General features: G+C 42.8%; 1 protein-coding gene across 2 annotated transcripts; it reads right to left on the reverse strand.

Annotated features, from left to right (window-relative positions):
* On the reverse strand, positions 1-26,907 carry PLEK (pleckstrin). Of its 2 annotated transcripts, none has more exons than XM_035001400.1 (9): positions 26,774-26,907; positions 16,323-16,478; positions 15,893-16,074; positions 14,200-14,291; positions 11,110-11,294; positions 9,022-9,126; positions 4,109-4,192; positions 3,176-3,245; positions 1-1,618 (listed from the first exon to the last, which is right to left on the reverse strand). In XM_035001400.1, the coding sequence occupies exons 1-9, from the start codon at positions 26,813-26,815 to the stop codon at positions 1,482-1,484; spliced, it is 1,053 nt and encodes a 350-aa protein (XP_034857291.1). In that variant the 5' UTR covers positions 26,816-26,907; the 3' UTR covers positions 1-1,481. The 2 variants fall into 2 exon arrangements, with proteins under 2 accessions (XP_034857291.1, XP_034857290.1); XM_035001399.1 differs by having other exon boundaries at positions 1-1,621.

The raw sequence follows: 26,907 nt of genomic DNA on the forward strand, positions 1-26,907 counted from the left end.
GACACTAAACATGGTCATTGTTATTTCAAAACATAAAGTTGACTCCATATTAATAAATACGTTTAACACTGAATGTAGAAAAACTATTGTGCATGCTCTAAGAAGACAGCTTACTAAAGAATTAGAAGAAAGGTAACGTTTTACCCCTAGGCCATTGAGAAAACAACCTGGGAGTAGGAGTAGCTTCATGGATATTACGTACAATTGGGGGAGGGAAAGAGAGGAGGTGATAAAATCAGGAAGAATTTTCTGCTCTCCTTTCTCACTAGAGCCTTAAAGTTAGAAACCCAAAACTGGAAAATGCACCTCCACACACATACCTGGGGTTTTTCTCAAACTGGGGTTAGAATCATTCGTTGGTGGACAGGTCCAAAGTTGAAAACAGGTGCCCCATTTGAATCTAGGTCAGATCACTCTGGTTGGTAATGGGTTCATGAGGCTCTGCAGAGGCCAAGCAAGGGCAACTACAGCTTGTGCCTAAAGCTCAGGGACAACGAGAGTATCATTGACCGGGGAATTAAAGGCGCTGCAGTGTAGACGGCCACCTCCGTGAGTTCTGTCTGGACTTAAGTCGTCTCAGTGCTTTGTCCAAGCCCATCATTCAGTCTGCCTGCCTTCAGTCCAGCCCCCCAGGCCCTTCACCCATGGAGGGAACCCATCTGACCACTTTTTCCTGCAAACATTCAATTGAAACAGAACCTCAAAGATTTGGAGTTCCCGCTCCTAATTATAATCAATGATAGAGAAATGCTCCGGAAAGGGACGAAGATACATGTGTCTCAGATCAGCCTCAAGTGGGAGGGGAATATGCCAGCTCTAGGTGGCTTCAGGGCATGGAAAAGACCCTCGGCTATGCCTGGTTTCCTTGGGTCATTTGCTCAGAACATAGAACTTTCCAGGCTCTAGTAAGTGATAGAAGGCTTCAACCTAAAAGCTGCCACTGGGGCACTCGCTTTCAGGAAGTTTCTGGTCAGAGTGAGGAAGGAAGAAGAAAGTTCTCCTTCATGATGCATGAGCAAGAGGACGTGGCAAACGGGAACAAGAGGTTTATGCCTGGCCCCTTCAGTACAGATTGGGAACAGATTTAAAGGGAAGAATGCGTCCGGTTCCGAAGGCCAAGACTGAGCCTAAGAGTGACACTTCCTTACTGGGCAACTAGAGACATTTTCACTTCCATGGGTATTAGAATCACAGGGCTTTTGGCTCTGCAGCTCGGGCCTGGAGAGATTAAGCGGTGAAGCCCGGCCACACAGTTTGTTATATCTGCTTGGGGGACACAGAGAGGCTTCAGTGAGCAATGTGGTCGGTGCAGGTGAACAGGACGCAGCATGTGGTTAGTTACATTTCAGAACCTCTGCAGACGAAAATTTCCCAACTCTGGGCCCTTTCTCATCGATGTGTCACCAGAAGTGGACAGGTACCAGACCCAGCCTCTCCGTGGGGTTCCCCTGGGAGAGTGACGATGAGCTGCAGAAATATTCTCACTTCCCAGTCCGGGAGGCCACCTGGATGGCTTTGATCCACTCAGTACGCTCCTTGGAGGTGGCCGCTTGCAAGAAATAATGAACTTCCTCAGCAGTGATGATCTCAAAGAGGTTCTCTTCTTCACTCTTCCTGACTGCTGAAAAAGAAAGTGAATGACAGCACGCGTGCACCGGAAAGACCGCCCAGTTCACCCTCCTTTTGTAAGGAATGCAATTTTAAGTTTGTTAGTGTCCTAAGAAAATTAAATATATGGTTTTCAAACTTACCATCATTGTATGATCATATATATTTATTGTATAATTATGTGTATATATATATATAGTATTTATATAGATAGGTACATAGTATGATTCCATGCATGTGTATGAGTATGTGTGCTTAAGAAATCAGCAAAATACTCAAGGACAAACATTTTCTTTTATAGTTTACAAGCAAACTAAATTTCTCACTTTTGCACACCAATTGTGTCTAATGAGTACCTCTAATAGCGCCTAATGAATACATTTCCTCTGCTCATACTATGAACTAAGAGCTGACTCTGATATATTAAAAATAAAAACAAAACCAAAAACCCAGACCCACTTCCAGTACCACCAGTATAGCCTGAACTTGTTTTTACCACAGGCTAAGTTAGAGTCTCTGCTGAAAGACCGAAAAATAGTAATCTGGCCAATAATGTGACTTAAAGCATCCACATCAAATCAAAAATCATCATTCTATGAGGAGAGGACAGTGAGCAGATAGATCTCAGGAGTAGTAAAAATCTAGCTCTTCCAGCTGTGGTGTTTTCCTGGCAGCCTCTATAACATCATAAGCCCAAAACGACATGGCAAAACCAGGGCGGGGCTGCCTAAACCACCTCTCCCCTGGGACACCCCTCATTCCCGCACCTGTGAATTTGGCCTACACCAGCATGGTTATTCCATGCACCACATCTTCGACTTGTGATCTGGGACCCAGAGGTCACTAGTGTGACCCCTCATTCCAGAGGAGGAGCTAAGGCCCGGATTCATTAGGTGATTCACACAAGACCATGCCACTAATCGACTAGCATAGACATAACTTATAAACCAGGTGCACCTTCCACTCACTACCCTGACTCACTGCACAAATCGGTGGGAGATTTCCTGGTCTGGATATGTTAAAGGGCCGCTTTAAGGAATGGCATGGCTCAATTACAGGCATCAAGAGGTAACAAGTCTCTCCATCTAAGCCAGCTCCGAGGGGAAGGTTTTTCTCAGCATTGCTCCAAGATTTACTCAAGGCATCTAGAAAGCCACTCCTCTTTTCCAAGGCCCAAAGAGCCAGGGCAGCATCTGGGAGAAAATAACTCTTGGTTTCTCCCAGGTGTTCAGGCAGAAATTCATTCATGCCTAGCTTGATTGATTAAGTGAGTGATCGATTGCTGTTGGTCAGGATGCCCAGGTGTGGGAAGGAAACCTGAGCAGACACACCTCTGTCAAACAAAAATTCATTCTTTTTTTTTTAAGATTTTTTTTTATTATTCATTTGAGACAGAGAGAGAGCATGAGCAGGGGGAGGTGCAGAGGGAGAGGGAGAAGCAGGCTCTCTGCTGAGCAGAGAGCCGGATATGGGACTCGATCCCAGGACCCTGGGATCATGACCTGAGCCGAAGGCAGACGTTCAACCATCTGAGCCACCCAGGCGCCCCACAAAAATTCATTCTTACCATCGGGATTGCTCTCCACTGAAGTCACCACACAGCCTCTCAAGTGAATTGCTCCCAGAGGATCCTCCCCCTAGAGAAGAGAAGAGTCCTTCATTATGTTTCCAGTGTATGAATGTGCCTTATCCCATAGGCGCAAAAGCCACACTGACTCTCTCTGGTATAGATTAGGGCATCCCAAATGGGTAAGAGCAGAAGGAGACTGAAGAAAACCCCTTCCAGAGCCTCCACCCCCCACTTTACTCAGGGAGGCTGGACAAGGAGACACAAGTCAATCTGAGTTTCCGTCCTAGAGGAAAGTGGCAGGGCAGGCGGAGAGACCGCCTCACCATGTCCCATGAGAGAACTGCTGCACGTTTCCAGAGCTCTTTGGCCCCCCTGAAACTGACACAATGGCATAACCCTCGCAGGACAGAATCAAAGAACCCTGTACTACAAGCAGAGGCTGACGACCCAACCCAAACGGAGCTGTCTTTACACTTTAGATTTGGCTCCTTTTATTAAGGAAAAGGCCCTCTTCCGAATAGCCAACAGCCCAAATGGCTGGACTTACTCAATGCTCTCATCCAAATTGGCTCACAGGAGGAATTACCACTTTTGTGCATATTAAACCAAGGACAATGAATTGGACTGGTTGAATTCCTCTGAAAATACCAGATTGGTACAAACAAAAAAAATATGTTGAGTTGACCAAGTAAGTGACAATATAGTGATATTTTCTTTCATCCCTGAGCCTATGCTGGTCTCAAAGCCTAAGACCTCACATCTTCTCAGTGAAAGGGGAGAGGAAAAGGGAGAAGAGAACAGGAGGAAAAGGAGTGGGAGGCTAAAGAGAAAATGGGGAGAGAAACCAGGCAAAAAGGAGAATGGCAGGCCCAGATAGCAGATACAGCGGAGGCTTTGAGCGCGATGGGTTTGTGGACCACAGACTCTCACCCCAGCAGGGTCATAGTAGTGCAGGTAGGCAGGGTCTTCTCTCAGAACGAACTTCCTCACTTTCCAGTTTTTCCTCCTGTGCCCCTGTATCCAGGATCAACATAAGAAGAGGAATGATGAGTTCTTGGCATTACTCTGTACACATAGTATCTACAGAATAAGTCTTTGTTGAATTGATAAAAGAAAAAAAAAGATGAAATATTATCTCCAGAAGAACCAGGGCCCAACCCAGGTCCTTGTCAGGGAGATAGCCCTAGGGCCAGTGAACAATTTGGATGTCATGATATTATGGATTAATTATTCCTTTCTGTTTTTAAAGATTTTATTTATTTGTGAGAGAGAGAGAGAGAGCACACACAGGAGGAGGAGCAGAGGGAGAGGGACAAGCAGACTCCGTGCTGAGCACAGAGCCCGACTTGGGGCTCAACACGGGGCTGAATCCCAGGACCCGAAGATCATGACTTGAGCCGAAACCAGGAGTCAGATGCTTAACCGACTGAACCACCCAGGTGCCCCATGGATTAATTACTTCTAAGATTGGCTTCAGCTTTAGTATTATATAAGATGATATTATATACAAGGTACATACATTGTATGTTATTAGGTAACATGGGGGATATAAAGAGATTAAGACATAGCCCTACTCTTCAAAGAGTTTATAACCTATGTGGAAATATAAAATAGCAAATGTCCAAATCAAATAATTGGTATGGATAATGGATTTCAAGGGAATTATATGTGGGATATGTAGTTGTGGGTTTGGGATGTCAAAGAGAGCCTCATAAAGATCTGGACGTATTCACAGAGGACACACAGGAGTCAGATGGGTGAAAAGAGGTGGATAGGAAGGCTTGACAACAAAAAAGCAGCGGTGGGAACATACCAGGCATATGCAGACATTGGTGAATAAGACCAGTCTAGCTAGAGCACAGGGTTCATGAGGAACAGCAGAGGCAAATTTGGGAAAGTAGAAAGAGACTTGAAATACAAGGCGAGGGTCGTTGCTGATAGCTTCTGAGTCAGAAGTGAAAAAAGTACAATCACATTTTAGGAAGATTAATATGGCAACCATATATAGGATGGACCAGCTGGCTAGATTAAAGATAAGCCAGGGGAAAGATAATAAGGTAAAAAGAAGGTCATTGGGAAATGATTGCAACAATCTACACATAGAATTACTAGGAACTAGTATCAGGTAGCAGCAATGGAAATGGGAAGGAGTCGGCACTGTGACAGACATGATGAAAGTGAATAGGACCTGGGCTTTTGCAACAGAATGATGTCATTTAGACTGTGAGTTTGGAAGGCAGGGTTTGTGTCTTGTTTACCTTTGTTCCTCTAATACCCAGCCCTGTGCCTGGCATAGAGAATCTCACCCCAGAAGCTGCTTCATATCTGTTTGTAATTGCCTTGAATTACCCAGTTTCTTCAATCAGCTTATAACAATTTTTTTAAATGTCATGGTAAACCTGATTTCATTATTTCCCATGGAAAGTTCAAATGACTCAAATATCTCCAATAACAAAAATATATATATGTTAGATTAGAAGATATATAGTTTCTATCTTGCCAATATGAAGCATATTATTTGTTAATTCTAAATCACCACATATTGACAGGCACACATACAAATTTTCCAGTATTTTTCGTTGTGCTCATATAGAAAATAGTGAAACATTTATGGTTTTAGCAAACAGTGCCTCCATCATAATGCCAGGTCAAAGGAGTTTGAGGAGAGCTTTCAAGAATGGGTCTAATTATTTGGCCAAGCATTTGGTCAAGGAGCTCATCTCCAAAGACGCATTTACTTGCCTGAAGGATGAAGTCGGGAACCCTATAGAGTCAAATGGGAGAACAGAGAATATTTCTATCTGTACATCATATCTAAAATGGCTTTTGCAAAGCATCAATTTCTAAAATTCTTTTTACAAATTCTTGCTCTTTGCCTTAGCTAATGTTGCCCATAAGATGAGAATACTCAAGTTTCTGCCCAACACCGTTTCCTCCTGACTTGTGCACACACATCTCAGGATCTCTCATACAACCACTGGGTGAATAACAAGTTCTTATGAATCGTGGAAGAGGAAGGCAACAGGAGGATGTGAAATCAGCCAACCCTGGCCAGCTACCTATTACCTTTAAGCCCTCACTGACATCACAATGTGATACGTTGAAAAGTTCAGTGTTAGTAAGTGGGTATCCACCATCCTTCATTTAATGAGTATTTCCTGGGGGATTTTAAGGAATGTGTGCATGCCTGGGGTTTCTAAGAATTGTTGCTGATCTGCCAGCTACTTATATTCATTTGATCTACAAAGGTTTATTATCTATTATAGACCAAGGATGCTGAACTGTGCAACAGACATGAGAAAAACACATTATCCCTCATCAAAAAACCTACACGTGGTTGAGAAATTAGATATTTTATTCATTGTCACAACAGAATGAATTATATTAAAGGCATTATATTGAATATAATTCATTATCATTCATCCTCAAACTTGCTGCATCCCCCAAGTAGAATTATTTCCTCTGGGATGGGAGAAGTGGGAAGAATAGGGGGATGATCGGCCTCCAGTTGGACACAGCTACTTTCTACCTGTGAGGTGTGGGATGTAGGTGTCCTTTTTCATGATAAGTCTTCTACACATGTTAACCCTGGCTAACTCCCAGCGGCAGACACAGAGTGGTTTAGCTTTATGACACTTGAAAAAAAATTTTTAACTCCCTTGGGTAGTTTTGATATGAACCAGGTTATAAACCACTGAGCTAAGAGGTTGGAAACATTAAAGGGGGGGCCATCAATCAAAATAAAAGAGGTTTCTGTTCCCTCTCTCTCCCCCAAAAATTAGAGGAAAGAATATTGGAAATGAACAAAATTCCTGAATGCACATAGATTTCTGTTTTCTTTATGTTACGAGGAGCCTAAGAGGGAGACTATTTAAATAGTGGGGGGTTTTTTAAAGATTTTATTTATTTATTTGACACAGAGAGAGAGATAGGAACACAAGCAGAGGGAGTGGGAGAGGGAGAAGCAGGCTTCCCACCGAGCAGGGAGCCTGATGCGGGGCTCAATCCCAGGACCCTGGGATCATGACCTGAGCCAAAGGCAGATGCTTAATGACTGAGCCACCCAGGTGCCCCTAAATAGTGGTATTTTGATAATAGGATAAATTCACTTTTAAGAAAAAGGCTAGCTCTGTGGTTCTCAGCCTTGGCCACACATCAGAATCACTTGAAGGGCTATAAAATCCAGAGACTGATTTAATTGGCCTGGGGTGCAATTTTAACAGATCCCTGGAGGATTAAAATGTGTACCAACTGGGCTAGCTAAGGCTAAATTGTACCTATCAAAAGCCAAGTAAAGGGATGTGAAGAAAAACACAGAAGTAAGCCTACTTCAAGTCTCCGGTATCTTCTACACACATTCAGATAACCATTACCCTCAGCCAATTTTTTGACTGTCCAGGGCACCCATTGGGGTGCTTTGCCCAAACATGACTTCAATCCAACCCAGACTTTGTCTACCCTTTTCAACCTTCATGTTTACTTTTCTCAGGGCTGCACTCTAGACTAAGACTTGTCAACTAAGTCAAGAACAGTCAAACTGATAACAAAATAGAATTATAGACAGAATCAACAAAATAAGGAAATAATGAAATTCCTTCCCAAGTTCCTCTTGTCTTAACATCCACCTTCCATCCCCTATAATCAAAGAGCCAGGAACATGGGAACATTTGGCAGAACCAGAGGGAGCTGGTGATGGGCAAAATTCACAATTGCCAGAACCTTCCCTATCGAAGGCTGGCCCTACTCCTATACTTTCCTTCAATCTAGTCAGTGGTCCCCCTGTCATAAAAGTTGTTAGAATCATCTGTGAATTAATTCTTTCTACATCTTTGCTGTAGTATCTCTTAGGACCCTGTTCTCTCAAAACCTGATGTTAAGGTCAGTTTTTCACATAATGACCCACTTCCCTGAGTGAAATTCAAAATCCATATCTATACCTAATTTCAACTAGTCCAAAGTTCTTTTTAAATGTGAATATAGGGGGCGGCTGGGTGGCTCAGTCGTTAAGCGTCTGCCTTCGGCTCAGGTCATGATCCCAGGGTCCTGGGATCGAGCCCCGCATTGGGCTCCCTGCTCAGCGGGAAGCCTGCTTCTCCCTCTCCCACTCCCCCTGCTTGTGTTCCCTCTCTCGCTGTCTCTCTCTCTGTCAAATAAATAAAATCTTTAAAAAAAAAATTAAATTAAATTAAAAAAATAAATGTGAATATAGGCTCAACTTCAGTTCTTTCCTCTTCACCCTGAAAGTTCGGGGTCCTTTTATGAGGTAAGTTAAATCTCAGTCCCATACTTTATATACTAAGCAGTGCCTGGAAGACAGCTCACAGCACAGCTGGGAAAGCAAAACCTTGGCTTTAGAAAGCAGCTTTAGTTTCTATGATACCATACACTAGGATCAGTTTTCTCACCCTGAATATTCCCACCAAGCCAGGTGCTGGCCCTGGCTTCCTCATTCAGCTCCTGCCTTTGCATTCTCTTACCTCTCGACATCCTGTGCCTTAGCATCTGGGAACCAACTAGAGTTCTTCAGTCCACCCTAGCCGTTGCCTCCCCAACTGACAGTGGCCTGTGCCTGTGGGGACCTGTCATCTAACCACCCGTGACCTCCCCGCAGGATGGAGCGCATGCCGTAGGACTGGATTGGACCTTTGTCTGCTGTGAGTCCTGCAGAATTGGCTTCAGGTGTGCCCTGGATTCGGTCTCCCCATGTCCTACCCACAGTCTGGGATACGATTTCCTTGCTTTCAGTGGTACATGATCTTCTCCAAATGCCATTTGGTAACATAGAAGTAAAAAGGACTTGGTAAGAGGAAAAAGACAAGAAGGGAATAGTGGTGGCCACTCACCTGCTTCAGTAAACATCCCTGCTTGATAATGACCCCTCTGAATTCTTCTTTCAGAATCACATCATCATCACTGGAATTCTCTTCACAGAAGAACCCGCTATCTGGCTATTGGGAAACCAAACAGCAAGTTTGTTTACCAGTCTTAGGCAGATGGTTACTTGTACCTTTTCCTTTCTCTCTCTGCCCTCCAGCCACTGGAGTAGGCTCCTTTTCTCCTTCCTACTGTGGTTCATACCCCAACCTAAACTTTAAAGGTCTTCCTTGGGGGCGCCTGGGTGGCTCAGTCATTAAGCATCTGCCTTTGGCTCAGGTCATGATCCCAGCGTCCTGGGATCGAGCCCTGCATCGGGCTCCCTGCCCCACGGGAAGCCTGCTTCTCCCTCTCCTACTCCCCCTGCTTGTGTTCCCTCTCTCCCTGTGTCTCTCTGTGTCAAATAAATAAAATCTTTAAAAAAATAAAAAATAAAGTTCTTCCTTGATGAGCTCATGTCCCCTCCCCATTTCTTGTCTCTAGCTGCTTGTTTCATGTTGCTAGATGCTCTCTCATCTCCACTCAAGTGTGACCTTGTCAGTATCCGTTCATTTTCTTGGGTTCCCCAAGTGATACTGTAAGTCTAACTCAGCACATTTCTTCCTTGCTCAAAGCCTTCCTTCTCTTGGCCCCTCATGGCCACGTCCTTGAAAGCAGAGTTGGCTCATACATAAGACACTGCATGACACAATCTCCATTATGACCTTTACTACTTAGCCCCTTCTACTATGAGAAGACCAAGAGCATGATGGGTCCATCCAGCCTCATGTTCTGAGGTCAAGAGGGAACTGGGACTTGCTCAGCTATAAGCTGGTAATGAATCATACAGAGGAAGAAAAGCCGCTCTGGCGGGTATTTTTAGAATCCCACATTTAAATGGCTATAAACAACCAGATCAAAGGTCTGGAAGAAAAAAAAAAAAACTGACAGTGGAACTTCCCCCAAAGTGAAATGAAACTCTCTCGGGGATATTCACTTCATTTTTGTAAGAAGATGGTTCTCTTAAGTAGCTTCCTAACTTTTGCTCTCAGACCCCAAATTGAAACAAAACCGCCAAAATCCCCCTAGAAACCCACGGTTCTTGGCTTTCTCATATGGCGCAAGATTAGGTCCATATTGTGCAATGTAGTGTTTCCCAATCTGGGATAAGCGTACATAGGAGATAAACTAGATGATTGGGGGAGAGGATGTGGATGGACACCTTCTGTGTTAAGAGTAGTGTATTATAATGGATGGGACTGGAGGAGATTATGCTAAGTGAAGTAAGTCAAGCAGAGAAAGTCAATTATCATATGGTTTCACTTATTTGTGGAACATAAGGAATAGCATGGAGGACATTAGGAGAAGGAAGGGAAAAAGGGGGGGGGAATTGGAGGGAGAGATGAACCAAGAGAGACTATGGACTCTGAGAAACAAACAGGGTTTTAGAGGGGAGGGGGGAGGGGGGATGGGTTAGCCCAGGGATGGGTATTAAGGAGGGCATGTACTGCATGGAGCACTGGGTGTTATACGAAAACAATGGATCGTGGATCACTACATCAAAAACCAATGATGTATCGTATGGTGACTAACATAATAAAATTTAAAAAAATAAATAAAAAGATAAAAAAAGAGTAGTGTATTATAATATATATTTGGAAAAATGCAATTGGCACATTGTGATTTTACAGATCTCACTCTGGAAAGGAAGCTCCCTGAGAGCCATAATATTTGCCCCCCCCCCTTTTTTTTAACTGCTGTATCTCCTTTGTCTAGGAGAGTGCCTGGAATGTACTAGGGCCTAATAAGTTTTTATAAATGAATTACTGCTTAGACTAAGAATAAAGTTTTAAAAGTCAATTTAAAATAAATTATTCAAGTAAACAACCTTTTTCTTTAAACTGAATCACTGGATATAGCAGGCATTGCAGAGGAGGACAAGTCAGAGACATCTCACTACTCTCCACGGGGCTGGGTCCTATCTTTTGCACAGGTAGATATATATTAAAATCAACGTAGAATCTGCGAGGGGCAGCACCCGTTCCAGGAAGAGTAACTGGGTAGCATTTCTCACTTACAAAGTAGTAGAAGGCATCGGCGTTGTCCAGGAAAGGGTTTTCAGCAGTTCCATCTGCTGCATTCTTGGACAGTTCTCCAGCGGGCTGCAGGTACCCTTCACCGAGCAGCGAGGAGGCAATCATGAGGCCTTCCTGGCGATTCCGAACAGACTTATTGGACACCAGCCAGTCAATGACACAGTTACCTGGATGGGATCATCAGAAGGAAGGTTAACGCTCCTTACCAAAGTACCAAAGAACAAGCCACTGACAGTCACCCCTGAAGAGCTCCAGAGCCCCCACGTGTCTGACTTGTCCCGTATTCCCTGTTATTCCAAGAAGGAAAAATGAGATCAGTGGGATAGATACTTGAAAACAAAAGGCACTCTGTGGAAGGTTTTTAAAAGCATCTACATGCTCCTTCAGGAGCAATGCATGCATCAAAGAAATAGGTGTTACTAACTCACTCATTTACTCCATTAATGAACAGACACTTATTGAGCAGCTACTGGGTGCTAAGTGCAGTGATGGATATTGGGGATGCTCCCTCGGGGAGTCTGAAAGGAAGAGATGGGATAAACTTAAGGACTGTAACAAGCCTTCTGCCTTCTGCTGTGGATCAATGCAATACAGTGGAGCTACAGGGTCAAATCTGCAAGAAAGTGTGAAATAGGGTGGTAGGGTAGGGGGGCTGGCGTGCACTGTTGGGAAAGAATTCATAAAGGAAGTAGCACAGGGCTCAGGCTTAAAATATGAGTAAGTGTTTGCCAAGCACGTGAAACAGGGGAACCAGCACAGGTTGAGGGAGCAGCAGTATGGGAACAGAGCCTCACAGGCATGAAGCAGCCCCTTTGGGGGGTGGAGGGCAGAGCTGGTGAAAAGAAGGTGAAACGAGAGAGAGGAAGGCACAAGGTGAGTGGGAGCACTTTGACGGCATATTAAGAAACTTGGCAGTGAAGAACCATTGCAAGTTTTTAAGCAGAAAATAACATGATCAGACATGTATGGTCCTAAATTAAAATTTGATCGCATCACTTGCAGGGTCTAGTAATGACCTTGAGAAGTCATCTACTCAAACTTCTGCCTCAAGAGAGGATTGCAGAGAGGATAAAAGGAAATTGACCCATCAACTGGATCATTAGCAGGCTACAGTGAAGCTTTGTATTAAAAATGGCATATTCTGTACAAATGTAGCCAATCAGGGAGTCAAGGTAACAGGCAACAAGCTCCGGGTGGTCAAAGCGAGAGCAATAGGATATACCATCTTTGAAACAGGAGTTGGTTAGTGAGCCTTCCATGAATTTCGTATATGAAAGGCTTTTACCCACTTTTCTTTTGTAGAAGGATAAACTAATTAATACTGCATTTCTGCTCTTAATCCTCATAGTGACCCTATAAAAGAATTAGGGCAATAATTACAGACCTCATTTAAGAATGAGAAAATTAAGGCCCAGAGAGTTTAAATGACTTTAGGCCTGAGCTGCACCAGTAATGGCCCTTCACTCAAGTTTTCTAACCCTAGAGTTCATATTTGCTCAGTCAGTCATGCTGAAGCTGAAGCTTGGAAAGACAAGTTCCATCTCCCTGTCACCCAACATTCAAGGTCCTCCATTGCTTGTCAGCAGTGCCTGAGTCCCAGTCTCTGCCATTGTCTTGTTTCTCCACTGAGACCACCAGGCTCCCATAGGAAAACTGGAGCCCACCTGAATTTCTAGAACCCACTGACCTTCGATGGACAAGACTCAGAAGTTCTAGCCCTATACTCTGGGACTCAGTAACACATTACACAGGGAATAAGTATGGCCTGGACCTTGTGCCCAGACCTATTTCAGAACCTCTTACTTGCCCTCTTCCTTTTCTAGAGGATCTGTCTTAGTGATGTCACTCCTGCTAGAGTTAGGGCCCTGCCATGCTCTTGTCAGTTTCCCTTACCACTGCCACAGCTTAATATCTTGATCCCAAATTTCAGCCTTAACTTTTCTGATGCTACTAGGCTACAACCTTAACTCTCTGAAGCTGATTCCCATGAGATACTACCCTCCTACTGCAGATCATATCTTCACCTTCCTGGCTTTGACCTGAACCATTTTCATGAATTATCTGTTGATTGCATATCCCCTCAGGTTCTACAGCTGTTGTAACTTTTCAGAGTTTTCCTCTCTTGATCTCTTCTGTCACCGTAAGATAGGCATGCCCAGCTTCTAACAACCTGGTCCCAAACTGTGTGTCCCATTTAGCCCCCTAATGAACCCATGAGCTCTACCAAGCTGGTCATTTTCTTCTTCTGGATGCGTATTCTGAATATCTCTGCCCCATAACTTTGTCCTCACCATACTTAATGAAATGCCACCACCTCTTTGGGTAAAATTTAGGCGCCTACTTCTGTTCATCCCAACAACCTCTTGAGTTCTTTCTCTTTTCTGAACTCAGAATTGTCTGCGCAGACATGTGACCTCTTAATTATAATAACCACCCTGAGAGCTCACACCATATAGTATTTGGTGTGTACCAGGCACTGCCCTAAACACATTACAGCAAGCCTATAAAGTAGGTGCACTATGATTATCCCCATTCTATAGACAAGGAAAGTGAAGCCCAGGGAGTCAAGTTATTGGTCTGAGGTTTTATAGCAAGTGAGTGGCAGAACCAGGATTTGAACTAAGGCAGTCTAGCTCCAAAGAACATGTTTTTAACATCCATGCCATCTACCTAAATTCATGACACTTAGGGTGTGCCTGACCCGGCGCAGCCTCAGACACCTCTAGTATTGTCACTTAAGTCTTACATTGTATACCTTGATTCCTGCTTATCATCTTGCTCAATGTTGTGTCTATTTCAACATAATGTCATTTATTTGGAGTATGGGGGTGAGGCAGAGACCCTTTGGTTGATTAGCTTGAACTTCCAAAACTTTAGCTTGAACAACAGAGTTCTTTTCCACCTTTTTTTCTGTTTCCACCCTGGGGAAGTTCAATCCTCATGTTCACCAAGCTGTATTCTATGACCCAGTTCACCCACTAGGCTTCACACCCCCTCCCACAGGCGAGGCTGAGCGAGATCTAAATATTGCCTTCCCCGGGTGCCCCGTTTCAGACTTGCAAGGCCTTTTACCTGTGAAGCAATGATTAAAAATCTTCTTGTCCTTCTCTAGATTCAGCTCTTTTATTCCTTTCTCCGTATCTTTCATGGACAGGTACAAGGCACTGTGCAGAGATGAAAACAGACAGGTGAGTGAGGAGACTTTCAGAGTGGCAAATCCTCTCTGGGAGTCGCCACCACAAAGAGGCTGGCCAGGACCACAGGCTTCCCCCATCCTCAGGCAGCCCCTGAGCCTAGTCTCTCCACTGGATCATAAGTAAAGGGCTGGGCTCATATTTGGGTAATTCTGTGGCTCAATACTTTCAGCATTGAGCAAAATATACTAGGAAGGTACCTAATGTCTCTTACATTCATTAAGGTCTTTAGTGATTTAACTTTGAGTGCCTGAGGTAGAGAGTTACCCCAGTTAGGTGCCAAGATGAGAGGTTCTCAGGACCAATTGTCCATACACATTCTAGATCTTTAATTGCCCTCAATCCTCGTGTCTCAGTTCTTTAAGTGTCCTTCAAGAGACCATCTGTTGTTGATAATTGCCTCCAAGAAAGTGAATGTTTTGACTACGCTTTTCTCTTATTCTAAAAATTGAGAGACAGCAAGTTCTCATTTTTGTACTTGAAGTAATAAATTAAAAATGGCCTTATCAGAGAAATTGCAGACCACAAAACAGAAGTCCACTTTCATGCATCCTGTGGCTCTAAGGAGCACAAGCCTCATTCCCACCTAGCACTGACCCCTGTGGCCAGAAACATGGTCACTTGCCGACCCTTCCCAGCAACTACAGCTGGACTGGGCACTGCCGCTTTACCAAAAAGCTTTCTTGGTGAGGGAAGGTGCTTATTCTCACCAAGCTCAAAGCGCAAACTTTATTAAATCCCTGTGATATGCTAAGACCTGTGTTGGGCATGCAGGAGGGGTTTTTTTCAGTCTCCTCCTAGAAACCCTTCCCATTTTATAAACAGAATCCTTGTTGGACATGTTAAGCAACCAACATGGAATTCTTCCTGGCAGGGCTCCTGTCCCAGGATATGTTCAACATAAAAAACAAAACTAGCAAGAAGTGAAGAGACTCTAGGGAAAAAGGAGATGTGAAACATGCACGAAGGAAGAAACCTTGTTCCCAGTCCCTGGCAGGTGCTGAATTTACCTGTGAGCCTCTGCAAACCTTTAGGCAACAACTATCACCTGCAATTCCAAACCAGCCAACATAAGAGACCATTAAACCAAGTCAGGGCATCAATGGCTTCTGCCCAGAATGGGTGTTCACCTTGACTGGCTCTTGTTGGCTGTGTAAATGCAAGAACTTGAACTTGAAACCTTACCTGCTTTGACACATAGCCCCTGCCTTTTTCTACCTATCTAGAGATCCTGAACCTTACTTTCAAGACTAAGTTATTATGGCTACTTCATAAATACAATTATGCATTCTCTCTCTCTCTGCCAAGATTGCCCAAAATGAGGGAATTTATACTCCATTAGCCTCCTCTCCTTAGCTGCTAGGCTTTGGAGAGGCTATAATCACTCCTTTAGACTTATGTAAACATGTCGGTATACCAAGCGCCAGTCTCAACTTGGAAGAGTGGATACAGCCTTCAGAGGTGACCAAAGCAAGCCTTGCAGCAGGATCTGTTGTAAGATTTCCATAGCAGGAAGGTGAGGGGTTGGGGGATGAAGAAGGGGTGGAGTGAAGCAAACACAGAAAAATCACCCTAAGTCAACGGTTTCTGGCAGCCGAATGGACCTCCTGGTGGATTTCCTTGCAAACTTTTGACCTCCTTCAATGCATTTAATGGCCTTCTTGGTGTCCCGAACCCAGGCATCTCTCTCCTCCAGGAAGGCTGCCTGGAAGAAGTGGTCCTGCTGTTTGGTCGTAGTGATCTTAAACACAAACTAAAAATCAAAACACATCCCATTAAGAATGATTCTTTTCAAAGGACTGAGGTCCCTTATGAAGCACAGCAGCTGAGTCAACCTCATTCTGGAAGTGCTTGGCCAACAGAAACCCAAATGCCCAGGGTGGAGTGTGGGTGGTGGTGAGAGGAACAGACCCAGGGAGCACCATTCACGCTGTGGGCTATCACAGGCTTAAAGGTCAGTGCATGACAAAGTGTCCACTGTGGCTAGAGATGTTGACTCACCATCCTTTTGCCAAAGTCTTGACAAGGGCTAGTCAGTGTGCTTCCTTTCAGGGGAATCATTCCTTTGGGGCTGTTGTCACTTTTCTTCTTATAGAATTCAATTCCATCTTCTAACAGTACAACCCACATGGGTTTCCAGGTGTTGAACACACTTCCCTGTAATGACAACAAAAAGAGCTACACAACAATGTCTTCTAAAACTATTCTATAGATGGTGCATAACTTGGCAAATAGCCTAGCTTTGGCCAGTGTGGATGCAGGTGATGCACATTTGTGTGACCAGGCTGGTGGGAAAGCAGCCTTCAGGAGAGAAGGGGACTGCCATTCAGATGGAAATTTTAAAAAAAATGTTTTTAAGATAAAATATATATGCAGCTATAAGCAGGTCTTAAGCTTCCCATGGGCCATTACCAAGGGAATATGATATGGCTCTCTATTCTCCTTCTTATGCATTTCAGGCTGGCTTTCTGTGGCTTATTTTCTGCTCCCAACTCTGCCCACTGTGTTCATTCCACTTAGGGATTGCAAATAGATCTCAAGTGCCAATTCAGACTGAAGAGTAGCTGATGCCTGAGGCCAGACTCACTGGAAAAGTGTCATAATCCAATAGCTGTTTTGACCATGGGCATGGAAGCCCTAAGTGGTGGAATGCTAGCTGCAGTTACTTCCATCCTTTGGCCTCATCAGATTTTATGGGAATATGAACATCAAGAAGAAACTCAGAGAGCAGCCTTGTGTATGAGCATGGATAAGTTGTATGAAAATCACTTGCAAAATGTCCTGTAACGTCAGAGTGAATAAGGAAAATCCTTATTTAAAATGTTTTCCGTTGGGGTTAATGCCAACCACACTTGTAGCAATAAACTAACCATTCTGACTACATCACGAAAGTCTCTTTCTTGTCTATATTTTGGGAGGACTTTGGAAAAGGAAGAGGTTCTTTGCTTCTCATCTTTGAACCCATGGTGTCACCTTGTCATGACTACCACAAAACAGAATTATCATCCAGCTTCCAGCAGATCCTGCTGCTTATCTTAAAATACAGAGAGCTTCTATATGAAGGTCCAGTTGCCCAAAAGGAAGACTGTTTATGCAACAAAGATAAATACTTGCAGACTATCGTTTTGCTTGTCCAAGTGTTTCCTTTGTTTTAGTTACTGAAAAAATAATTTTAAATTAGAACACACTATCTCTTTTCTGCACAGGCAGAATAACTATCCATACTACCACTGGTTTATTTCCCTGTTTAAAAAAATAGGCAATGTCAGACCCCATGCCAACACATGAAATAATAATACCTTTCTGTTTTATATCTATCTGAGAGAAACTCATATTCAGAATATAAAGAGCTCCTGCAAATTAGTAAGAAAAATACAATCTATTTTCTAAATGGGCAAAAGACCGAAAGAGACTTTTTGTTAAAGAGGATACCCAGAAAGCTTCTGAAAAGGTGTTCAAAATCATTTTTCACCAGGGAAATGCAGATTAAAACCAAATGAGATACCTCTACACACCCACGAGAGTATCTAAAATTAAAAAGATTAAGAAGAGCAAGATTTGGCACAGATGGTAACTGGAACTCCCATACATGGCTGGCAGGAGTGCAAAATGGTCCATCCAATTTGGAAACCGGGAGAATGTCCTACTTCTTAGAAGATATATGTTGAAGTATTTAGGTGTGAGGTAGCATGATGTCTGCAAATTATTCTCAAAGATCTCAGGGTAAAAATGTGTGTGTGTGTGTGTGTGTGTGTGTATGTGTATTTATACAGAGATACAGAGGTAGAGAGAGAGAAAGCAAATGCATCCTTGTGTTAACAGTTGATAAATCTAGGTAATCTACTGTTTTTCCTATTTCTCTGTGGGTTTGAAATTTTTCAAAATAATTGAGAAAAATTAATAAATAAATGAACAACCCATGGCACTACTATATATCAAAATTCAGGATATATTTTTAGAGAAATATGGGAAATCTATCTAATAAAAAAGCAAAATAACTAAAAATAACCAAAGATCTATTCACAGAGGTAGGGGCAAGAAGTTGGGCTAGATGACTGCAAAAATGCCTTTCAAGTCCAAAATTGTATATCCTACTTCAGGCCTTATCAAAGATTTATAATGGCCATAATGACTCAGGGCTTTTGACCTTGGAACTGGGATAAACTGGGAGAGGTCAGCCAGCACTGCATTCCTTCTGTAGACAATTAAAATAAAGCTACTCCAGAGCCAACTGTTCAAAAGGAGTTTGGGCTCTCCTAATTCAAACGTAGCCTTAGGGCCTCCGTCAGCCCACTCAGAGGAGAATGTGTCATCTGGGATTCAGGCTCATGCACTGAAAGGAGGCCGAAGTTCCATAAAACAAAAGAAATCTGACCATTTATAAAGTGGAAGCTTGTCTTCCAGGCTTGGCAGTGGTGAATTAGGTTAAGGTGGTGAAATTGTGTGTGATCTCTCTCCTCTCAGCTATTTGTGCAGCTGCTCGCTGGAGTAACCTGACAGCACCTCTCCTCAGCCACCCCTATATTCACCCCTTCTGTCCCCAAGCTTCCTGATGCCCATTCAGTAGCACACCTGGGAGTGTGATCATGGAGCGTCCGTGCCAGAAAGGCATTTAGGATCATCTACCAACACTCATCATACAGGGAAGAATGTTGAGGCCCATTTAAGTGACTAGACCTAGTCCACCTGCCCAGCTGACTAGAAGCCAGGTCTCCTGATTCTCAATTTTATGCTCTTTCCATTTTCCTTCAGATGCCATCTTCATTTCTGTTCTTACATAACTGTGAGTAATTCTGGATTTTAAATGAAAATCTTTAGGCCACTTAGCCGTATATATAAGCTCAAATATATATGCACATATATATAAAAATATATATCATAAATGTATAATATTTAATGTATATTACATAATTATAAACATAGGGACTTGTTTATAATCGAGTAAAAATAATCGTGTAAATAATCATAAAACATACCTAAACCATATTATATCATGATTTTATAGATATGTTTCATGTTTTCATACATATATAGAACATATGTCTGTTTTTTCCCATTATAGGCCAAAACCTAAACAATTTCATGTCACAATGGGCTGGTTTTAGATGCTGAGTCAGATTTAAAATTTCTGGGCAAACAACTGTTCATCATCCTGGGACTGGTATACCTTAGCGAACAAGAGTCTGACAATGCATGACACCAAAGGAAGAAACCTCAAAGGACAAGATATTTGGTCATATACAAAATTACACTTCTATACATTAAAAAAAATCCTATAACAACCGAAAAGCAAATATTAATGTGTGGATATTTATAACGTATTCTCATATAATTAAAGGTTAATGTTTTTAATATATTTTTTAAACACATTAGAGTCAATTAGAAATATACAAACACTCTTAATTTTTTAAATGGGCAAACAATATACACAGGCAATTCTCAGAAGAAGAAAGGCCTGGATTGAATAAACATGAAAATGCACTGCTTCAACAGCATTCAAAGAAATGCAAATTAAAATGAAACAAGATATAATCTTTTTATTTAATAAAATTTTTCAAAAGATGTATAAAATGTATTGGTGAAAATTTGGGGAAATTGCCATGTGAAAAAAAAAAGGAGCTCTGTGAGTCAGCAGTTTGATGTGGGCTGTCAAAAAAATTCAAGTCATTGTAGGCTATATAAATAGAAGCACAAGATCTAAAGTGATGAAAGTAATATTCTAACTTTAAATGGAGAATAGCCAGCAGGTGACCATGGATCTGGAGCTGAATAGCCCAGGCTCAAATCCCAGCTCTGCCACATTCTAGTAATGTGACCTTGAGCAAGTTTTTAAACCTCATTTTCTACATCTGGCTAATGGGGATAATGCTACTATCTCTTTCTTAGTGTTATTGGGAGAGTAAATAAAATATTCCGTGTAAATTGCTTAGGGGAATATCTAGAACACAGTAAGCACCCAATAAATACTCCTTATTCCCTGTAATTCTGTGCTCATAAGTGCACCTGGAGAATGGCCTTGAGTTCAGGAAACCTCAAAGCTGCAGATAACCGGGGCCTGTTCAAAAGAAGGTGACAAGTTGGCATCTCTCTCTCTTGGAGAATTATTGGGGGAAGCAGCTAGGTTTTGGCCCAAAAGGGGACCGGTAGAGCAGATGAGGACTGTCTTCAAAGGTGTGAAACATTATCATAGACTGTTTGGAGGCCCAACAGGTGGAGGTTTCAGGGGGAAAAAAAACAAAACAAAAAAACAGTCTGCTGCATAACTTAAGGGAGAAATTTAAATTAGTGAGTTCCCTGTCACAAGAGGTATTCCAGCATGCTTGTTAGTGAATTAGTAAAACAAATGTAAGCCACACATGGGAAAGGTCAATGAAATACTTATTAAAATACTCAATATTCCTTTCAACTCTCAGATTCTACACACCTATTCCAAAAAACCTATTGTCCTTTCTATCCCTTGAGTCTTCTATTTACAATGCCTTGCCAAACCTTGGGCGTCACCTACAAGCCAAAAATAAATATATCTTAAAGACATTTAACATGATCATCTAAAACTGAATATTCCATTGGAAATGTTTCCTAATACTTTAAAAGTTACTATAATACGGAACCCTGATTACTTGGGTCTATTTCCGGCAGATTTCTTTCTTTGAGACACCGTCATTCAGCACATTAGAGTAAAACAACTCCTGTGCTTCAGACACAGGCCTGGGGGTTGGGGTGTAAAATTGACCAAGAGGCAGTCTCTGCTTAAACTGTCCCCACCTTAAGCGGGGGGAGAGAGCAACCTTCATCAACAGCTCCAGTTAAGTGTGACCAGCGCACAAACAGAGGCAATGTTTTGTGTGGCTTCTCTGAAAGAAGCCATGACTCACTGCTGTGGGTTGGGGCAATTTGAATTTGGTGTTGCGAACCCCTCCCAGACGCCTCCCACAGAGTGCAGACACCTCCTTTAACTTCCTTTCCCTTCTCCTCAGACTTCTCTTTTCATACGTTGCCATTGCCGCTTAGCTGGAATTCAAAGGAAATCGTATTATGAGCAAAACTACAAAAGCAGAACTGTGAATAAGTGTCATCTATCCTCCCATACTCATGGGACAGGTCATCTTAAGTTGCTGTTGTATTAAAGTCCTGATTTCTGCTACCTTGTAAATTGTATCAGCTAGTTTTCCAGACTGATTCGTGAAATCACTTGTATAACATCCCCGATAAATGGTCATTTTGTACCTATTTAAATTCTTTTTTTTTTTTAATTTATTTATTCATGAAAGTCAGAGAGAGAGAGAGAGGCAGAGGCAGAGGGAGAGAAGCAGGCTCCCCGCCTAGCAGGGAGCCCGATGCGGGACTCGATCCCGGGACCCTGGGATCATGACCTGAGCCGAAGGCAGACGCTTAACCATCTGAGCCACCCAGGCGCCCTGTACCTATTTAAATTCTTTGAAGGCAAGGAAACTAATCTGTTCAGGAGTGTATTTTCTACATAAGTAAAAAGTCTAAATTGGACAATTTCTCAATAAAAACATAAGAGGTGAGCAATAGAGAAATGGTACCAAGTGCTCAACACAATGATTTCTGGAGTCTCGGGGCTTCACTTTCAAATCTCAACTTTGCCTCTTCCAGGCTGTGTGGCCTTAGACAAGTTATTTAATTCTTCCAAAAGTTTGTCTCCTCACCTGTAAAATGAAAGTAATAAAGCACCTACCTCCACTGTTGCAAAGATTAAATGAGATCATATACTTAAGGGAGATTAAATGAGATAATATACTAAAGGGCTTAGCCCGGAGGCTAGCTTATAGGGTGCTCAAAAAATGGTAACCACATAGACAGAGAAGATTTCAGTCTGTAGGCCATGGGGTGAAAGTTGTCCTGGGCTCCACAGCAGCAGTGCTCTGGAGAAGAAAATCCCTGCAAAATGAGCCCGTGGGGGCCACAAGTAATGCAGTTAGGCATGGCTCTTCATGACACTGAGGCCACACTGCTGAGTTGCAGAACAGCCCTGCCACTTAATAGCTGTGTGACCTTGGGCAAGACTGTTTGCCTCTCTCGTACCTCAGTTTCCTCTTCTGAAAAGTAAGGATCATAGTGGCACCCACTTTGTAGAGTTGTTATAAATATCAAATGCCTTAATGCATTCAACGCTTCCATCTGTCTTTGCTGCAGGGTAAGGACCACCTGTGTTAGCTATTACGATGGTGATGAATCAACAAAGGCAAATTGCTGGGAATTATTTCATGGTAGTATGTCCTGAAGACAAGGTCGCTGTACAAAAGAATTCCTGGGCTGGGACTCCTGACTCTCCTACTCTCTCGCACCCGAAGCTTTCTTCTTTCCACCTCAGCTCTCTGCAGCCCTTCTCTTTCCTGCCCAAGCACCCCCGTCCTTCTCTTTCCCACCACCCCAGTTCCTGCGCTTTCGCCCAGCCTCACAGACCACCCCAAGACCGAAGCCACTCTTGGGATCTGCCCGGCTGCGTGAAGTGCCTGCTGGTTGGTTGTCAATCTGTCAACAACAATTTGCTCCATAACCTCTAGAAGTGAGGTTGGTATGGGACATGACTTGGTGGAGTCTAGCTTATTCGTTGCATAGAAACTGCTCCTCTCTCTCTCTCTCTCTCTCTATCGTTTTTAAAGCTATGATTGATTATAAACATATCCAGATCAGTAATATGGTTTCAAGGACATCCAAAAGATATCTAGGTTTACTGGTTGGAATTAACCCTGAATCAGAGAGAAAGGGAGGTTGAGGTTACTAAACCCCATCTTGCAAACAGTGCAATTTGTCCAGGCCCCACTCTAGCTCTGATAAATTTGTCTAACCTCCCTTTTGCTGGCTTGGGTAAGCCTGCCTTTTAGAATGCTAAATGGGATCAATGAGATGGTGGGCTTTGCTGTTAGGCAAGCGTGGATTTGAATCCTAGGGCATCCTCTTACCAGCGGTTTGACTGTGGGCAAGTCACACAGTCTCTCTGAGCCTCAGTTTTCTCATCTGTAAGATGGGGATAAGGGTGATATCACAGAGGGTGATTAGAATTGAATGAGATCATGATCGTACGGAGTTAGCTGCTGTATGGTCAGCTCGAAGTGCTTTTTTTTTTTTTTTTTTCCCCTAGAAGTCAAAAGTGTCAAGACTCTGGGACAAGGAAATCTAGGTCTTACTTAGAATAAAAAAATTGCAAAGTGGGGTGACAGAATCATGTATTTTCCCTCCTCTCTAACCATAATTTCTATTTAAAGACCTTAGGCAGGGTGCCTGGGTGGCTCAGTTGTTAAGCGTCTGCCTTTGGCTCAGGTCATGATCCCAGGGTCCTGGGATCGAGCCCCGCATCGGGCTCCCTGTTTGGCAGGAAGCCTGCTTCTCCCTCTGCCACTCCCCCTGCTGGTGTTCCCTCTCTGGCTGTGTCTCTCTCTGTCAAATAAATAAAATCTTTAAAAAAAATAAAATAAAAAAATAAAAAAAAAGACCTTAGGCAGGAGGTAGAGGAGGAAACCGGAATTGTACAATGTGTGTAGTTATCTTGCACAGAAGAAAAGCAAGAACATTTCATAGTCAATGCCATTGACTGTTGACCCCAAGATTTCTGACTTGACAAAATCCTTGCACCAGCATTTCTAATATTGTATTTTGCCACCCAAAACATCTTATCTCCAGTAAAGTTATCTCACAAAACAAGACATAGGGAAAAAGATATCTTTATCACTACCCAGGTATCTTAAACTGCCCACGAGAAAAAAGTAAATGAAGAGAGATTCATATATTACTGCTGGTCATGTTCTAACACCAATAACCATAGTCAAGGCATCTAGCAGCCTTGCCAGAGAAAGATTTCCATGGTCCTCTCTTCACTATTAACTCGACAACCAACCCAGGCACCAGTACATATCCCTGTTAGCATCTAGAAAAGGACCTTATCTACAGAAGTGTACATCAGTACTGCTATAATCATGATCACATATATAGCACCTACTATGTGCTAGGCTCCTGACATATACAGTTTTTAATCCATATGTATGAGGTAACTGAAAGAAACCTAACGTCTAAAAACATTACTGGGAGATTCTGGCTTCAGGTGTAGTTGTTTTTTTTAAGCACTTTTTTTTTAAAGATTTATTTATTTATTTATTTATTTGACAGAGAGAGAGACAGCGAGAGAGGGAACACAAGCAGGGGGAGTGGGAGAGGGAGAAGCCGGCTTCCCGCGGAGCAGGGAGCCCGATGTGGGGCTCGATCCCAGGACCCCGGGATCATGACCTGAGCCGAAGGCAGACGCTTAATGACTGAGCCACCCAGGCGCCCGCCAGGTATAGTTCTGTAGCCAACGAAGGGAATATTTCTGAATCAAGCATGCCTTCAAAATGATAAATTAGAGGCTCTTAACACATTACGACAAAGACTGTTCAAAAGGTCCCAGAGAAAAATGCAAAAATTATGGAAGATATAAATTATAGACATGAAAATTAAGAAGATGGAAATTGTGGAAATAGCAATATGAAATTTCACTGTGCTTTTTTTCTAGGTACATTTTCTAAATTGGTTTTTATAGGCCATAATCTGAGAGAATTACTCTCACTGATTAAAAACTATTAATATAAATCTGTAAGCTTGACAAACCTAACTCTTTCATCCCCATTTTCTAGGGGGGCAGCCTCACTTATTAGAGATTTAGTCTTCTATATTTTTTATAATTTATGGAGTTTAAAATGTGAACATACAAACTTAATAACAGCAATTTTCATTGCAAAATGTTTCCATTCACTTGCTCTTCTCCAGATACTAGCCCAAGCAATCAGGAAAGAAAGGCCAACATTAATTAGTACTCAACATTCAAAGAGAGTATTGGTATCTATTGCAAAGAATCCACATACACCTCTCTGTGTGTATATGTGTGTCTTTTCCAAAGAATGTTTCAAAATAGCTAGAGATGCTATGCTAGCTAAAGAGCACATCAGCTGTGGGCTCCTTTATTCTCCAGCACCCACTTATAACTCTCGCTGCCACAAATACATTACAAAACCTAAACCACATTACACTGACTCTAATAAAATCTTGGTGTACTGGATAGAGTTCAGCACCATGAGGCAGAAACCAAAGCCAGCGAGTGGGTTTCTGGTATCAACCGTCACAGCCATGTGACCTTGGGCAGTCACCCAGCTTCTTGGTCTCAGTTTCCTCTTCTGGAAATGGAGGAATGAGGCAAAGTGATCTAAAGCCCCCTCCAGCTTTATTTTTTTTTTTTTAAGATCCATTTATTTATTTATTTGAGAGAGAGAGTGTGTGTGTGTGAGAGAGATAGAGCACAAGCTGGGGGAGAGGCAGAAGGAGAGGGAGAAGCAGGCTCCCCGCTGAGCAGGGAGCCTGACATGGGGCTCGATCCCAGGACCCTGGGACCACGACCCGAGCCAAAGGCAGATGCCCAACAACTGAGCCACGCAGACTCCCCCCTTCCAGCTTTAAATCAAAACAGAATCAGGCAGCAATGTGTGCTGCTTAACCCCCTCATAAGTAGAACATTTTAGGCTAAATGTTAAACCAACGAATGACCTAAAATGGTCACATTAGGTGCTCATGTAGTTGAAGAGTCTGAAAGAATGTACTGACTTCAGTTCACTTCTGACATGCTGAGCTCACTTGGGTCATTGTGAGAACATCTTTCTCAGAGGTGTTGCCCACAGGATGCCAACCAGCCCGGTGTGAATTCACATGATGATATGGCATACACCCAGCAATCGGAGAAAAACAAGCAGTGCTAAGAAAATTCAATTTTCTGAAGCCATACCAGTGAGACCAAGCATTTCTTAATAAACTTGTGTCCCTATTCCCTAAACTTCAAAATTACTTCCTACTACCTTAGCAGTACATTATACAAATTCACTCAGAATGGTCAATGAAGAGATTTGAGCCCAATTTAAGAAAAAGAAAAGGTTTTTTATGCACCAATTTTAAAAAGATGGTCCAAGCAATAAGGTACAGTTACTGTGTCATTATATCAGCTTCTCTTTAATCCTTTTCTTTTTCCTCTCCTAAATAAATAAATAAGAAGAGGGGAATTTAAGTAACAACGGAATAATCTCTTTGAGTAACCTCTATAGCACAAGAGTGTGAGTCTTCCAGAATACTATACACACACGGCTCGTGACAAAAACGCTCTAAATCATGCTTTAGATTTTGCTGAGGCCCCCACCTTCCAGACCCTGCAGTCTAGAATTCTCAGTCCCACAAGATCAAGCTGTGCTGATGCCTGAGCTAGATTAGTTCACCTTTAAGAAACAGAACGCAGTGGAACTTGAGCTGGTTTACCTCCCAACACTCTACAGGCCGTCATGCTCTCCTGGGTCAGCCCAATAGGTTCAGCATAAACCATTCCTAAAGTGAGTAGGTAGAGAGTCCAAAGCCAGGCACCAATCCTCCCCCACCCTATCTTCAGTGATACCCTTGTAGGTGGTACTTCTGCTTACCCTCTTCACAAGGTAGCCCTCCCTGATCCGTTTTGGCTCCATGTCGGATGGACAAACAGACAGCCGAATCCACTGTCAGACAAGTCCTGTTAGAAGCTCAGCCTCCTCTGACAGCTGAGGCAGTTGTGGGCTGC

This window comes from Mirounga leonina, unplaced genomic scaffold (assembly GCF_011800145.1).
Source record: "Mirounga leonina isolate KUSES-001 unplaced genomic scaffold, KU_Mleo_1.0 Mir_125, whole genome shotgun sequence".
NCBI classification, from domain to species: Eukaryota; Metazoa; Chordata; class Mammalia; order Carnivora; family Phocidae; genus Mirounga; species Mirounga leonina.